A 16,407-nucleotide genomic window follows, 5' to 3' on the forward strand; every position below is an offset into this window, starting at 1 on the left:
TCCTGCTTCCTACGTGTGACAGTGTCCCTGTAACTCCTGTCAATTACCCCTTCTGCCTCCTGAATGATCCAGAGTTCATTCAACTCCAGCTCCAGTCCCTTAACTCGAGTTTGTCAGGAGCTGCAGCTGGATGAAATTCTCACAGATGAAGCTGTCAGAGATACCGCTGACTTTCCTGATGACCCACATTTTGCAAGAGGAGTTTTCCCAGCCTTGGCTGCCATTCCCACTGTCTGTGACCAGGAACAAAATATATGATATCTAAACCCTGTGCTGACCTGCTGAATCCATTTTGTTCCTTGAATATATAGGGCCCTTTCTGTCTTCAACCATATAACTAGAAACAGCACAGAACAGGCCAGTTTGGCCCTACTAGTCCATGCTGGAACAAATCCCCACCCTCCTAGTCTCATTGACCAGCACCTGGTCCATACCCCTCCAATCCTCTCCCCTCCATGTAATTATCCAGTCTTTCCTTAAATGTAAATAATGTCCTTGCTTCAACCACCTCTGCCGGAAGCTCATTCCACATTCCAACCACCCTCTGCGTAAAGAAATTTCCCCTCATGTTCCCCTTATAATTTTCCCCCCTTCAATCTTAAACCATGTCCTCTAGTTTGAATCTCCCCCTTTCTTAATTGAAAAAGCCTATCCACATTTACTCTGTCTGTCCCTTTTAAAATCTTAAACACCTCGATCAAGTCCCCTCTCAATCTTCTACGCTCCAGAGAAAAAAGCCCCAGTCTGCACAACCTTTCCCTGTAACTCAGACCCTGAAATCCTGTCAACATTCTCGTGAACCTTCTCTGCACTCTCTCTATTTTGTTTATATCTTTCCTATAATTTGGTGACCAAAACTGTACACAGTACTCCAAATTTGGCCTCACCAATGCCTTGTACAATTTCATCATAACCTCCCTACTCTTGAATTCAATACTCCGATTGATGAAGGCCAACATTCCAAATGCCTTCTTCACCACACCATCTACCTGAGTATCAGCCTTGAGGGTACTATTTACCACAACTCCTAAATCCCTTTGTTGCTCTGCACGTCTCAATCGCCGACCATTTAATGCATATGACCTATTTAGATTTGCCTTTCCAAAATGTAACACCTCACACTTATCTGTATTAAATTCCATCAGCCATTTCTCAGCCCACACCTCCAGCCTTCCTAAATCACCTTTTAATCTACGGTAATCTTCCTCACTGTCCACAACACCACCAATCTTTGTGCCATCCGCAAACTTGCTGATCCAATTCTCCATCCCTACTTCCAGATCGTTAATATATATCACAAACAATAGTGGACCCAGGACCGATCCCTGAGGAACTCCACTAGTCACCGGCCTCCAATTGGACAAACAATTTTCACCACTACTCTCTGACACCTCCCATCCAACCACTGCTGAATCCATTTCACTACCTCCTCATTTATACCTAATGCCTCCACCTTTTTTCCTAACCTCCTGTGGGGAACTTTGTCAAAAGCTTTACTAAAGTCTAAATAGACTTTAGTCTATTTAGTCCACAGCTTTCCCTTCATCAACCTTTTTTGTAACCCCCTCGAAAAACTCAATCAGGTTTGTCAAGCATGATCTACCCCTGACAAAACCATGCTGATTACTCCCTATCAATCCCTGTACCTCCCAATATTTGTAAATACCATCCCTCAAAACACTTTCCATCAACTTGCCCACCACAGACATCAGACTCGCAGGTCTACAATTTCCAGGCTTACATTTGGACCCTTTCTTAAACAGCGGAACAACATGAGCCACCCTCCAATCCTCTGACACTACCCCCGTGGCCAGTGACATCCTAAATATCTCTGTTAATGGCCCCACTATCTGTACACTAGTCTCCCCTGAGTGTCCTTGGGAAACTCCTACATCATTACCTCAGCCCCTATTCAAAGCTCCTTGAGCCAAAGCCTTTCACCTGCCCACTTAGTGACCAACCCCACTGGTGACTGCCCCCTTCGTGTCCACCCCCCCCCCCCAATGACCGCCCCCCGGACCTCCGTTGCCCTTCATCTGCATGATAGCCCCTCCCCAATTCCTTCCCCCACTCTCTTAGACCCCTCACATCACACCCCACCTGCTCCGTTGCTTCTTCCCTCTCTGACTTATCCCTCCCACAGATCCACCAGACCTCTCTCCCTCCCCCTCACCTCCTTCCTCGCTACTCTCCCCCATACTCTCACTCCTCAACCCTCCCTCCACGATCTCCGTATCAACCTCTCCTATCTCACGATGAATCCCTCCGCTAATGTACCCACCCCCACCATAACCCATCACAACATCAACCACCCCTCCCCCCCACCCCTTCCAACCCCCTCACCAGTGGTCCCTTTGGCTCAAACTGCCTCTGGACTTGGAACGAGGTGTTGACGTCTTCATCTGTGGGATATGGGGGAGGGGGGGGTGAGGAAAGAGAGAGTGGCGTCAAGGATGATCCGGGGCTCCCAGAAAAGGCTTCAGCCACCCAGAAACGGCCCTAAATCAACCCCAGGCTCCCATAAATGGCTCTGGGTACCTAGAAACAGCCCCGGGCACCCAGAAACAGCCCCAAATCAGTCCCAGGCACCCAGAAACAGCACAAGTGAGTCCCGGGCACCCAGAAAAGGCCCCAGGCACCTAGACTTGAACCAGAAACAGCCCAGGACATGAACACCACTGGGCACCCAGAAACGACCCTGTGAACCAGGATCCTTGATTGGGCCCCTCGAGGTGCAACACTCGAGGCAAGACATGGTGGTATTTTCTCTCCTCACCCACCAGGACTCGAGGGGTGGGCTATAGGCTACAGGGGGTACTGGACAGAGGGGGTATGATGGGATGGAGAATGTCGGAGCCAGCTGGCTGAGCTGAACAGCTGCTCCCTTCACTGAGGCATGTCTCCCTGTCGGGGCATGAGCGGTCTCCGAGCCCGGCACAGGTGGCAGCTTACTGGTGCCGAAGTCGATGGTGGCGTACATCCCCTGCAGAGTGCCGCACGTCAGCTCGTGCACACGGTTCCCGTCAGTGGTGAAGAGCAGCACGTCAGTGCCCAGCAACCTGCGCATGATGGTGTAAAGGTGCCGGAGGTATTCGTAATCACAGGTAACATAGCTGCCATACTCGTTTTCCACCTGCAGGGAGACACGGGACACAGGCTGAACTGGGGGGGGGGGGGAGCTGGGGCAGAGAGGGAGGAGGTGGATGGAAGGAAAGAGGGTATGCAGAGAGGGAGTCAAGGGGGATGTGAATGTGGGGGAAGGGGAATGGGGAGAGGGAGGATTGGGAGAGCATGTGAGAGAGATTTTTGGGGAAGAGGGGGGTTGGGGAGGAGGTGGCATTGGGAGGAGGGGAGAATGGAGGGGAGCAGGCAAGGAGCGAAGGGGGACCAGGTGAGGGGTGAAGGGGGAGCGGTGAGGAAGGATTGGAAGAGTGGGTGAGAGGGGTTGGGGAAGGATTTTGGGGAGGGGGGGTTGGGAAGTAGAGGAGGGGGAATGGAGGGGAGCGGGTCAAGGGTGAAGGGGGCAGGTGAGGGGGATGGGGGAGCGGCGAGGGGGATGGGGGAGTGGGCAGGGGGGGATGGGGGAGCGGCCGTGGGGGATGGGGGAGCGGGCGTGGGGGATGGGGGAGCGGGCGTGGGGGATGGGGAGCGGGCGTGGGGGATGGGGGAGCGGGCGTGGGGGATGGGGGAGCGGGCGTGGGGGATGGGGGAGCGGGCGTGGGGGATGGGGGAGCGGGCGTGGGGGATGGGGGAGCGGGCGTGGGGGATGGGGGAGCGGGCGTGGGGGATGGGGGAGCGGGCGTGGGGGATGGGGGAGCGGGCGAGGGGGATGGGGGAGCGGGCGTGGGGGATGGGGGAGCGGGCGTGGGGGATGGGGGAGCGGGCGTGGGGGATGGGGGAGCGGGTGTGGGGGATGGGGGAGCGGGCGTGGGGGATGGGGGAGCAGGCGAGGGGGATGGGGGAGCAGGCGTGAAGGATGAGGAGAAGGAGAGGGGGATGGGGGAGCAGGCGTGAAGGATGAGGAGAAGGAGAGAGGGGGTTGGGGGAGGATCCGATACACTGACTGACCCAGCACTGCCCACCTGCACACTGATAATGGGTCCTTGGTTCTGATACAGGAATGGCTTTAACCTGGGCAGGAGGACATGGAACCACCGGACCACCGCGGACAGGTATCCTGAGGGAGAGAGAACACAGGACATCGGGGCTGACAAGACACTCTGGGGCGTGTGTGAGTCCAACTGGCCAGTTGAGGGGAGATGGAGGTGGATGGGACACCTGTGGTGGGGGGGGTGAGGGCTGGTGGAGGGGAAACTGGCGGGGGGGGGTCCAGGGTGGAGATACTGGACAGGAAACATAGCGGGTGGGGGGTGGCTGGGTGGGATATCTGGGGGGTTTGCCGGGGGAATTTTAGTGGAGGGGTTTAGGATGTCCTAGCTCAGTGGCAGACAAGGGACAGCGTTCTGGTTCAGAGCGAGAATTGGGTGAGCATCAGGAAGCAGGTCAAGAAGACCCTGCACCCACTCCCCCCTCTCTAAACCCACTGTGTCCTCCCCGACTTATTGCATACCTCTCTCCCCATCCCACTCTCTCCACCCCCATCCACTCACTTGCTCCCAGCCCTTGCCTCACTCCCTCCCCCTCCTGCCTCGCCCCAGTCCCCATTACCCAGCCTCATAAGCTGGTGTCCCGCGAGCCTTGGTGATGTTACACATATTAACAACAATCTTTGAATGTACATGGAAATAGTCAGCCCTTTGGACCACAGTATTATGTTGTTCAATTTTCCCCACTGCAGAACCCGCCATTTTTCTCAGATCCATGTAACGATCTAATGGTCTCTAGAAAGATCCTATTGCCCCAGCTTCCATCATTGTTTGACAGCAGCACATTCCATGCTCCCACCACCCTCTGTATAAAGAACCTACCCCTTACATCCCCCACATACTTACTCGCAACCACCTTAAAACTACACCCCCTCGTGTTAGCCGTGTCAGGCCTGGAGAAAAGCCTCTGACCCCCACACGATCAGTGCCTCCCATCATCCTGTACTCCTCTATCTGGTCTCCCCTCATCCCCCATTGCTCCAAGGATAAAAGACCAAGTTCACTCAGCCTATCCTCATAAAGAGATGCTCTCCGATGCAGGCAGCCTCCATGTAAATCTCCTCTGCACCCACCTTCCCAGTGAGGTGACCAGAATGAACATAATATTCCAATTGGGGTCTAACTAAGGTCTTGCATAGCTGCAAATTTACTTGATGGGTCTTGAACTTGACTCCACGATTAATGAAGGTTAACACACCATTCACCTTTTTACCAACATCATCAACCTGCAGCGGCTTTGAGTGCCCAGAGTCCATGAACACGGTTCTCTCCGTTTATCCACCCTGCTCACATTTCTCCCATTAACAGTAAACTCCCTTCATACATTTTGGGGTAAACTCCATCTGCCCAGGTTTGCATCGTTATCAAAAGGCCCTTTCAAATTTGCATGTAAAATGGGGATAACCAGGCAATTTTCCCAGTTAGCGTTGCAAGTTACGTGGCAGATCACAAGGCAAAAGAACAGAAGCAGGCCACTCAGCCCATTGAGTCTGTTCCGTAAATCTACACTAAGCTACTCTGCACTTGTTCCAATTTCCGGCCTTTTCCCCATATCCCTAATGAGATACTTGTCCATTTCCTGTTTAAATACTCCCAGAGATCTGGCTTCCATTGTTGTATGTGGCAGCGAGTTCCACAGATCCACAACCCTCTGGCTAAAGAAGTTCTTCCTAATCTCTGTTTTAAATGGATAACCTCTAATTTTCAGACTATGACCCCTTGTCCTTGATTCACCCACCAAGGGAAACACCTTACCCGCATCCACCCTATCTAAACCTTTCAAAATATGAAATGCCTCTATGAGATCTCCTCTCATTCTCCTATTCTCCAATAAATACAACCCAAGAGCTGCCAAACGCTCCTCGAACGTTAGCCCTTGCATTCCGGGAATCATCCTGGTAAATTTGCTCTGCACCCTCTCCAACAACATCACATCCTTTCTAAGATAGGGGCCCCAAAACTGCACACAGTTCTCCAAATGGGGTCTCACAAGAGCCCCATAGAGCCTCATCAACACCTCTTTACTCTTGTACCCTATTCCTCTTGAAATGATGCCAACATAGCATTCACTTTCTTCACTACCAATCCCACCTAGTCATTAACTTTTAGGTTTCCATAACCATATAACCATATTCCCTGCACGAGGATGCCCAGGTCCCTTTGCACATCCAAAGTCTGAATTTCCACCTCATCCAAATAGTATTCAATAATAAAGGGTCTGACCTGCTCAACCCTGTTGGAATCCAACCGGGTCCCAGACCTACCTCAGAGGTAGTCAGGGAACCCAGTTAAACTTACCTAGGTTGTGTCCACAGGCAATTTAAAAATGAAAATGGTCGACCTCCTTATTCCAGTGACATCAGCTCTTGCATGCGTACGTCACCGGACAGCCAGCGTCCGAACATCCGGTGGTACTTCCGGTGAGTGCGTGACACATCATTGTGGAGGCGGGAACATAGGAACATAGGAAGTAGGAACAGGAGTCGGCCAAAAATGGCCCATCGGGCCTGCTCCGCCATTCAATACGATCATGGCTGATCTAATTTATGACCTAACTCCACCTACCTGCCTTCTCCCCATATCCCCTAATTCCTCTATCATGTAAAAATTTATCTAACTGAATTTTAAATATGTTTAATGAGGCAGCCTCAACCACTTCCCTGGTTAGAGAATTCCAAACATTCACTACTCTCTGGGAAAAACTATTTTTCCTCATCTCTGTCCTAAATCTACTCCCCCGAATCTTGAGACTGTGTCCTCTTGTTTTAGTTTCCCCGGCCAGCTCAAAAAACCCTCCTACATCTATCCTATCCATACCCTTCATAATCCTATATGTTTCGATAAGATCTCCTCTCATTCTTCTGAACTCGAGCGAATACAATCCTAGACGATTTAATCTTTCATCATAAGTCAACCCCTTCATCCCAGGGATCAACCTAGTAAACCTCCTCTGGACCGTCTCCAAAGCCAGTATATCCTTCCTCAAATATGGAGACCAGAACTGGACTCAGTACTCCAGCTGCGGTCTCACCAGTACCTTATACAGTTGCAACATGACCTCCCTACTCCTGAATTCAATTCCTCTAGCGATGAAGGCCAACATTCCATTTGCCTTCTTAATAACCTGCTGCACCTGCAACCTAACCTTTTACGATTCATGCACAAGCCCTCCCAAGTCCCTCTGCACCACAGCATGCTGTAGGTTTTCATCCTTTAAATAATATTCAGCTCTTTTATTTTTCTTGCCAAAGTGGATAACCTCACACTTACTAACATTGTACTCCATCTGCCAGACCTTTGCCCACTCTTCCAGCTTAACTCGATCCCTCTGCAGACTCTCCACATCCTCATTACAATTTGCTCTTCCACTCAATTTGGTGTCATCCGCAAACTTGGCTCCACCACATTTTGTCCCCTCCTCCAAGTCATCAATGTAAATGATGAACAGTTGTGGGCCTAACACCGACCCCTGCAGCACCCCACTTACCACTCTCTGCCAACCTGAAAAACTCCCATTTATCCCGACTCTCTGCCTCCTGTCAGACAACCAATTTTCAATCCAGGCCAATAGACTTCCCCGGACTCCACTTTCCTGTAACTTACTGAGAAGTCTCTTGTGCGGCACCTTATCAAACGCTTTCTGGAAATCCAAATAGACAGCATCAACCTGTTCCCCTCTATCCACCGCACCCATTATATCCTCAAAGAATCCTAACAAGTTTGTCAAACAAGATCTTCCCTTTCTAAAACCATGCTGATTGGTGATTTAATGGGTCAATCCCCCCCCTGCAATTTAAAAGGTGCTTCCAGCCGATAAATGCACCCAGGTCCCAGGAGGGCTCTCCAGGTGATGCAGTTTAAAAGAGGCCAGTGTCCCTCTGGCAACTTTCCAGTCTATCCACAACACCACAAACCTTCGTGTCATGCATCTATTTACTAAATGACCCTTCCACTTCCTCATCTAGGTCACTTATAAAAATCACAATGAGGAGGGGTCCCAGAACAGATCCCAATGGACTACCACTGGCCACTGACTCAATGCAGGATGCGAACCATCTAAAACCATCCTCTGCTTTCTGTGGGCAAGCTGAATCTGTATCCACAAAGCAAGGCCTCTTTCTCCCTTTCAGGAACAGGGGAACAATATGTTCAACACTCCATCTTCCAGTACTACTTCTGTTCCCAGTGACAATGTGAAGATCATTGCTCACACCTCAGCAATCTCCCTCACTTCCCACAGTAGCTGTGGGTAAATCTCGGCTGGCCCTGGCCACTTATCGAACTTCATGGTTTTCAAAAAGCACCAAAAACGCCCCCCCTCCCAATATCAACCTGCTCTAATGCCTCACTCCCCCACAAGACATCCTCACAATTGCCAAGCTCCTCTTCTCTGGTGAGGGTTGAAGCAAAGTGTTCATTAAAGGTCTTTGCTCCTCCTCCAACTCCATGTACACGTTTCCACTGTCACCCCGGATGGATCCCATGGAATTACAGGGAAGATATTAGATTGGATGGAGTATTGGCTGATAGACAGGAAGCAAAGGGTGGGAATAAAGGGATTCTGTTCTGTTTGGTTGCCGGTTACTAGTGGTGTCCTCAGGGGTCGGTGTTGGGCTCGCTTCTTTTTACAGAGAACACCTCTTTACTCTTCTACACCATTCCTCTTGAAATGAATGCCAACAGAGCATATTGATGTATATCGATGATTTATATTATGGATTGAACGGTTTTATAGTGAAGTTTGCAGATGACACCAAGATAGGTGGGGGAGTAGGAAGTGTTGAAGAAACCAAAAGGTTGAGAGAGACTTGGACAGTTTAGGAGAGAGGGCAAAGAAATGGCCGATGAGATCCAATGTTGAGAAATGTACGGTTGTACAATTTGGAAAAGGAAACAAACAGGCAGATTATTATTGGGATGGGAAGTGCAAAGGCACGTGGGCATCCTCGTGCAGGATAACCTGAAGGTTAAACACCAGGTTGGATTGGCAGTAAGGAAAGTGACTGCTACATTGGTGTTCATTTCAAGAGGATTAGTGTAGAAGAGTAGAAAGGTGTTGATGAGGCTCCCTTGGGCTCTGGTGAGAACTCATTTGGAGAAAGGATAGAATGATGTTGGAGAGAGAAGAGAGAAGATTTACCAGGATGATTCCTGGAATCCAAGGGAAAATGTATGAGGAACATTTATCAGCCCTTGGACTGGATTCTTTGGAGTGTAGAAGAATGGGAGGGGATCTCATAGAGATATTTCGAAAAGTTAAAGGATTAGACAGAGTAGATGTGAATAAGACCATAGAACCTAAAGAGAATAAAAAGAAAGTTTTTATGGAAAGGGGGGAAACCGAGGATAGCGTTAGATAAATTAACAGAGAGGTACAACCAAGGTGGTTTGCAGTTACCAAACTTTAAAAATTATTATAGAACAACACAATTAAGGTATTTATCAGATTTTTATCAGACAAGGGAAAAACCAAATTGGACTAAGATAGAGCTAGATAAAATAGGGGAGAAGTTACTGGAACATATACTTTATAAGTGGGATTAAAAGCTGGTGTCTGCCTGTCCCGCATTGGACTTGTCAGCCACAAACGAGCCTGCAGCTGACGTGGACATTTACCCCCTCCATAAATCTTCGTCCGCGAAGCCAAGCCAAAGAAAAGAATATAAAAGCTCACCAGTATTGCATCATTTACTCAATATATGGAAGAAGATTCACTTAGAAAGGAAAAAAACAAATAACCAACTACCAAAATTATTATTGACGCAAAAATCAGCTAATCCCTTTCACAATAGATAACCTTTCCTTTAGAGAATGGGAGAGAAAAGGGATCAAAAGAATAGAAAATTGTTTTTCAGGAAATAAATTATCATCTTTTGAACAAATGAAGGATAAATATAATATAACTCATGATACAATGTTTGCATATCATCAACTGAAAAACTACTTGAAGGACAAATTGGGAAGCAGGCTGAGGTTACCAGAGGGAAGCAATCTTAAATATGTGATTACAGACACAATGATAATTAAAAGATTTATAACAAACATGTACATCAAACTGCAAGAGAAAGAGAACGAGGAAATAAGTTGTAAACCCAGACAAAAATGGGAACAAGATTTAAAAATAAAGATAAAAAATGAAATATGGGAAAAGCTATGCTCCGGAACTATGAGAAATACAATAAACACGAGGTTACGTATGATACAATATAATTGATTACACAGGCTATACATCACACCCCAAAAGTTAAATAAATGGGACCCAACAGTATCAGACAGATGTTTTCGCTGTAAGAAGGAAACGGGAACAACAGGACATGCAATTTAGGCATGTGAGAAAGTGGAAAAGTTTTGGGAAGATCTAAATCAGGTATTAAATAAAATCACGAAAAGCAACATACCAAAAAATCCAGAGATCTTTCTTCTAAGTAATATAAGAAGTAAAGAATTAGGCCTCAAACTGGATGAAGTGCAAGAAAGATTTATTACGATAGCCTTAGCTGTAGCAAAAAAATGTATAATGTCATCTTGGAAATCGGAAGAGAGCCTGAGAATACAGCAATGGTACATGGAAATGAATAAATGTATTCCATTGGAAAAAAGAACATACAATTTAAGAAATAATGTCACAATATTCAAACAAATTTGGGAACCGTACATGGAACACAACAGAGAAGTCCTACCGCGGACCTCCACCCCCTAAAATGATAAGAAGACGAAATGAACTGACCCAGTGTGTAAAAGTAGATGAAACCTTTTTCCTGTTTATTTTCATTGTGTGATGACATTGCTTAATGGTTTAATGCATTGTATATGTTGAATGTTTATTGGTTTTGGAGGGGGGGTGGGAAGGAGGGAAGGAAGATAGGGGGAAAAAAGGGGAGAAAATGGCACTGTGTATATTTAAGAGGGAAATGTTTGTATGTATTTTGGTTGATTTGGTTCACAGTGTGAAAAATAAAAAAATAAGACCATAGAACCAAAGAAAGTTACAACACAGAAAAACAGGCCATTTGACCCTTCTGGTCTGTGCTGACCATTAAAACTAACTAATCCCCACTGACCTGCTTTCATTCCATAACCCCCCAGACCTCTCCTATCCATGTACTGATCCAATTTATTCTTAAAACTCAAGATTAAATCTGCATTCACTCCATCAGATGTCATCACTCCTACCAATTTGAGAGAAAATCTTTCCCCTAATGTTCCCCTTGTACCTCTCCCCTTTCAGCCTGAAGCTATGATCTCTCATATATTAAAGCTATGACCTCTCGTATTTATCTCCCCCAATCTAAGTGGAAACATCCTACTCACACCTACTCTGTCTATACCCCTCATATATCTTATAAACCTCTATCGTCTCCCCTCGATCTTCTTCGTAACAAGGAATAGAGACCTAACCTGTTAATCTTTCCCAGCAACTCAACTCCTGAAGAACCTTGGTGGGTGAATCCAGGACAAGGAGGCACAGTCTTAGAATTAGAAGGGTCCCATTTAAAACAGAGATGAGGAGAAATTTCTTTAGCCAGAGGGTCGTGGATTTGTTGAATCCGTTACCACATCCAGCTGTGGAGGCCGGATCATTGGGGGAGGTTGATACGTATCTAATTAGTCAGGGTATCAAGGGATCTGGGGAAAAGGCTGGAATTTGGAACTAGATGTGAGAACAGTTTAGCTCAGGGAGGAGTTGTGAAGCAGACTCGATGGGCTGAATGGCCTACTTCTGTTCCTTTATCTAGTGATTCTTCCTCTTGTCCTTCATGTAGAATGCCTCAGGGCTTTCCTCAATTCTTCTCATGGCCCCTTCTAGTTCTCCCAAGTTCTTTCTTAAGCTCTTTCCTGGCATTCTTGTAATTCTCTAGCACTCTATCCCAGTGGGCATCACCCTGAAAAACAAGTATACCATTTTGGATATTGTTAGGGGGACGACCTACCGGGTACAAGCCATGGCGATCAGGTCTCTGGCACGGAGTCTGGTGCTGTGGCTCAGAAGGGAAGGGGAACAAGAGGTGAGCTGTAGTGATAGAGGATTCCATAGATGTGAGGTTTTGTGGAGGAGATTGTGAATCTAGAAGGTATATTGCCTCCCTGGTGCCAGGGTATGGGAAGTCTCAGATCATATTCACGGCATTCTCAGGAGGGAAGGTGATCAGCCAGATGTCGTGGACCACGTAGGGACCAGTGACATAAGTAGGAAGGCCGAGGAGTTAGGCGCTAGGTTGAGAAAGAGGACCTCCAGGGTAGTGATTTCAGGATTGCTTTCGATGCCACATGCTGGAGAGGTTAGAAATAGGAGGATAAGGCAGCTTAACATGTGGCTGGGGATATGGTGCAGAAGGGAGGGCTTCAGGTCTCTAGATCATTGGGCTCTGTTCCAGGGAAGGTGGGATCAGTACCGACGGGACGGATTGTACCTGAACTGGAAGGGGATTCATATCCTTGCGGGTAGCTTGGTTAGTCTAATCCAGATGGGTTGAAACTAGATTTGCAGGGAGAGGGGAACCCGAATGTTAGAGCAGTTAATGAGGTGGAGGAGAATGAAGGTTGTGCGAGGACTGCATGTACAGACAGAAATAAACGGTTTGTATGTGATGGGTGTATTTATTTCAATGCAAGGAGAATTGTTAGAGAGGCTGACAAGCATAGGGCGTGAATTTGGACGTGGGATTACGACGTTATTGTTATTAGAGAGACTTGGTTGCAGGAGGGGCAGGACTGGCAGCTCAATGTTCTGGGGTTCCGTTGTTTCAGACGTAATAGTGGGGAAGGACTGAAGGGGGAAGGGGGCATTACAAGTCAGGGAAAATATCTCAGCTATGCTTAGACAGGACAGGCCAGAGGGCTCATCTACAGAGGCCATATGGGTAGAGTTGAGGAACGGAAAAGGTGTGACCACATTGATAGGGATGTATTATAGACTCCCCAATAGTCAAAGATAAATGGAGGGGCAAATCTATAGAGAGAGAGCAGGCGGATGTAAGAAGGATAGGAGATTTTAACTTTCCACACATTGACTGGGACTCCCAAACTGTGAAAGGGCTAGATGGCTTGGAGTTTGTCAAATGTGGTCAGGAAAGTTTTCTAAATCAATATATCGAGGTACCAACTAGAGAGAGATGCAATACTGGATCTAATATTAGGGAACAAGACAAGTCAGGTGACAGAAATATATGTAGGGGAACATTTTGGGTCCAGTGACCATAATGTCATTAGCTTCAAGTTATTTATGATTCTAAATTGGAGGAAGGCAAATTTTGTGGAAATAAGAAAGGATCTGGGAAGAGTGGATTGGGATATGTTGTTTTCTGGCAACCCAAATGTGTTCAGTAAGTGGACGGCCTTCAAGGGCGAAATCTTGAGAGGGCAGAGTTTGCATGTTCTTGTTAGGATTAAAGGCAAAGTTAACAGGTACAATATCCCTGGTATTCAAGGGATATTGGTGATCTGGTTAAAAGAGAGAGGTGTTTAACAGGTCTAGGAAACAAGGAGCAAATGAGGTACTAGAAGAGGACAAAAAAAATTGAGGAAAATACTCTAAGTATATTAAGTGTAAAAGGATAGTAAGGGATAAAACCGGTCCCGTAGATGGTCAGAGTGGTCATCCATGTGTGGAGCCTCTAGTAATGGGAGAGATCTTGTATAGGTTTTTTGCATCAGTATTTACTCAGGAAGCTGGCATAGTGGATAAGGAAGGAAGGGAAGCAGACAGACGAGTCATGGAACAGATGGAGATTAAGGAGAAAGATGCCTTACAGTGAATAAAGGTAGATAAATCCCCTGGTAAGGATATGATATTCCCTTGGATCTGATGGAGACGAGTGTAGAAATATCAGGGGCCCTAGTGATATATTCAAAATGTCCTTAGCCATGAGTGAGATGCTGGAGGATTGGAGAGAAGCTCATGTTGTCCCACAGTTTAAGAAAGGCTCCAAGAGGAAACCAGGCAACTATCGGCCAGTGAGCCTGACGTCAATAGTAGGAAAATTACTGGAAGGAGTTCTGAGAGATGAGATATATAGGTATTTGGACAGCCATGGGCTGATTAAGGACAGTCAGAAAGGCTTTGTGAATGATAGGTCATTATTAACAAATTTTGTAGAATTTTTCAAGGAGGTTACAAGTTGAATGAAGGCTGTGGATGTTGTCTATGTGGACCTTAGTAAAGCCTTTGACAAGATCCCATATGAAAGGTTAGTTCAGAAGGTTATGACTCAAGGTATCCATGGAGAAGGTGTAAACTGGATTCGTAATTGTCTCTGAGGGAGAAAACAGAGAGTGGTAGGGGATGAGGAAATAGCAGTGAGGAAGTGTACGGGAGGGAGATACATCAGCTTGTTGGATGGTGTAAAAACAATAATTATGCTCAACATCAGCAAAACCAAGGAGATGATTGTGGACTTAAGGAGGAAGTCAGAGGGAACATGACCCAGTCCTCATCAAGGGCTCAGTAGTGGAGAGGGTCAAGAACTTCAAATTCCTGGGTGTCAAGATCACTGAGGATTTGTCCTGGAGCCTCCATGTTGATGCAATCAGAAAGAAGGCTCAACAGCGGCTAGACTTTGTGGGGTGTTGGAGGAGATTCGCTATGTCACCGAAGACTCAAACTTCTACAGGTGTCCCGTGGAGAGGATTCTGGCTGATTGCATCACTGTCTGGTATGGAGGCACCAACTCTCAAGACAAGAATAAACTCCAGAGGGTTGTTAACTCGGCCTGCAACATCACAGGCACCCGACTTCACTCCATTGAGGACATCTACATAAGGTGGTGTCTTAAAAAAGCAGCATCTAACCTCAGAGACCCCACCACCCAGGCCAGGCCCTCTTCATTCTGCTACCATCAGGGAAAAGGTACAGGAGCCTAAAGACGAGCACTCAGTGGCACAAGGACAACTTCTTCCCCTCCGCCATCAGATTCCTGAATAATTGATGAACCAAAGGCACAGCCTGACTTTTCATGTCCTATTATTGTTTTATTATAATAATGTTGTAAGATGGTTGTAATCTGAATATTTGCAGTGATGCTACCACAAAACGTCAAATTTCATGACTGATTCCTACCACAAATCTGCCCAAGTACCTTGTATCCACCTCCCCAGCAGATCAGTCCGCATACCCACCACCCAGTTCTGAATATCAGCATCTCTGAGCTCTTTCATTCTCAACATGTAGATCGTCCTTATTTCCAACTAGTGCTCCTTTAAGATGGGCAAAGTGTAGGGAGTGAGGGAAGAAGCGAAGAGCAGGACACCCAAGCTGGTCATCTCTGGATTACTCCCGGTGTCACGAGCTGGGGAAGGTCAGAACAGGCAGGTGATGCAGATAAATGAGAGGCTGAAGAGCAGGTTCAGGGAGCAGGGTTTCAAGTTCTTGGATCATTGGAACCTTCCCTGGGGAAGGGGTGACCTGTATGTGGGACGGGTGGCACCTGAACTCAAGGGGAACCAACATCCTGGCAGGGAGGTTACTAATGCTCTGGGTGGTGGGTGGGGGGGGGGGGGGTTAAACTAGATTCGTTGGGGGGTGTGGGAACCAAAGTGAAGAGGCAGAGGGAGAAGTGATTGGGGCAAAAGTAGGAAATGGTGGTTGGGAGTTTGTGTGGAAGGAGAGGTGGACAGGGCAAAGTCGCAGCCATAGGGCTCTGCTGCAATGAAATGTGGACACAGAGTCAAATGCAACAAATCCAGGGCTGAAGGTTTGTATTTACAGGTAAAGGCATGCAGTGGATGACCCTGTCCAGCTACACATTGACTGAAGACGAGGAAAAGTTTTTTCCCATGGTAGAAGAGTCAAAGACAAAGGGCCGCAACTTCAGGAGTGAAACAGAGATGCGGAGGAATTTCTTCAGTCAGAGAGCGGTAAACCTCTGGAATTTGCTGCCATGGGCGGCTGTGGAGGCCGGGTCACTGGGTGTATTTAAGGCAAAGAGTGAGAGGTATAGAATAGTCAGGGTATCAAGGGTTATGGGGAGAAGGCTGGGGAGTGGGGAAATGGATCAGCTCATGATGGAATGGCCAGGAAGACTCAATGGACTGAATGGCCTACTTCTGCTCCAATTTCTTATGTTCTTTGGAATGGGGAGTTCCAGGGACCCACTGCTAGGGGTGTGGGTGGGTTTGCTGACAGTGTACCAAATGCACTCAAGTTCATCGGCACAGACGGTGGTGTGGTGTCACAGTGACGGTGGTAAACGGCCATGGTGGGGAGTGATGGTGAACGGTAGAGGTGGTGGTAAACAGCCATGGAAGGGAGTGATGGTGAATGGCAGTGACAGTGGTAAACGGCCACGGCAGGGAGTGATGGTGA

General features: G+C 47.5%; 1 protein-coding gene across 3 annotated transcripts in view; it reads right to left on the reverse strand.

The window, feature by feature from the left end:
* glb1l (galactosidase, beta 1-like) overlaps positions 1–16,407 on the reverse strand; it is a 59,345-nt gene that overhangs the window by 30,576 nt on the left and 12,362 nt on the right. For all 3 annotated transcript variants that reach the window (XM_069936083.1, XM_069936082.1, XM_069936081.1), the window contains exons 5-7: positions 4,083–4,177; positions 2,953–3,133; positions 2,344–2,402 (exon numbers count right to left, since the gene is read on the reverse strand). In XM_069936083.1, coding sequence (XP_069792184.1) covers positions 2,344–2,402; positions 2,953–3,133; positions 4,083–4,177 — 335 coding nt within the window. The remainder of the gene's footprint in view (positions 1–2,343; positions 2,403–2,952; positions 3,134–4,082; positions 4,178–16,407) is intronic.

The sequence above is a fragment of the Narcine bancroftii genome, chromosome 4 (genome assembly GCF_036971445.1).
Source record: "Narcine bancroftii isolate sNarBan1 chromosome 4, sNarBan1.hap1, whole genome shotgun sequence".
Taxonomy (NCBI): Eukaryota; Metazoa; Chordata; class Chondrichthyes; order Torpediniformes; family Narcinidae; genus Narcine; species Narcine bancroftii.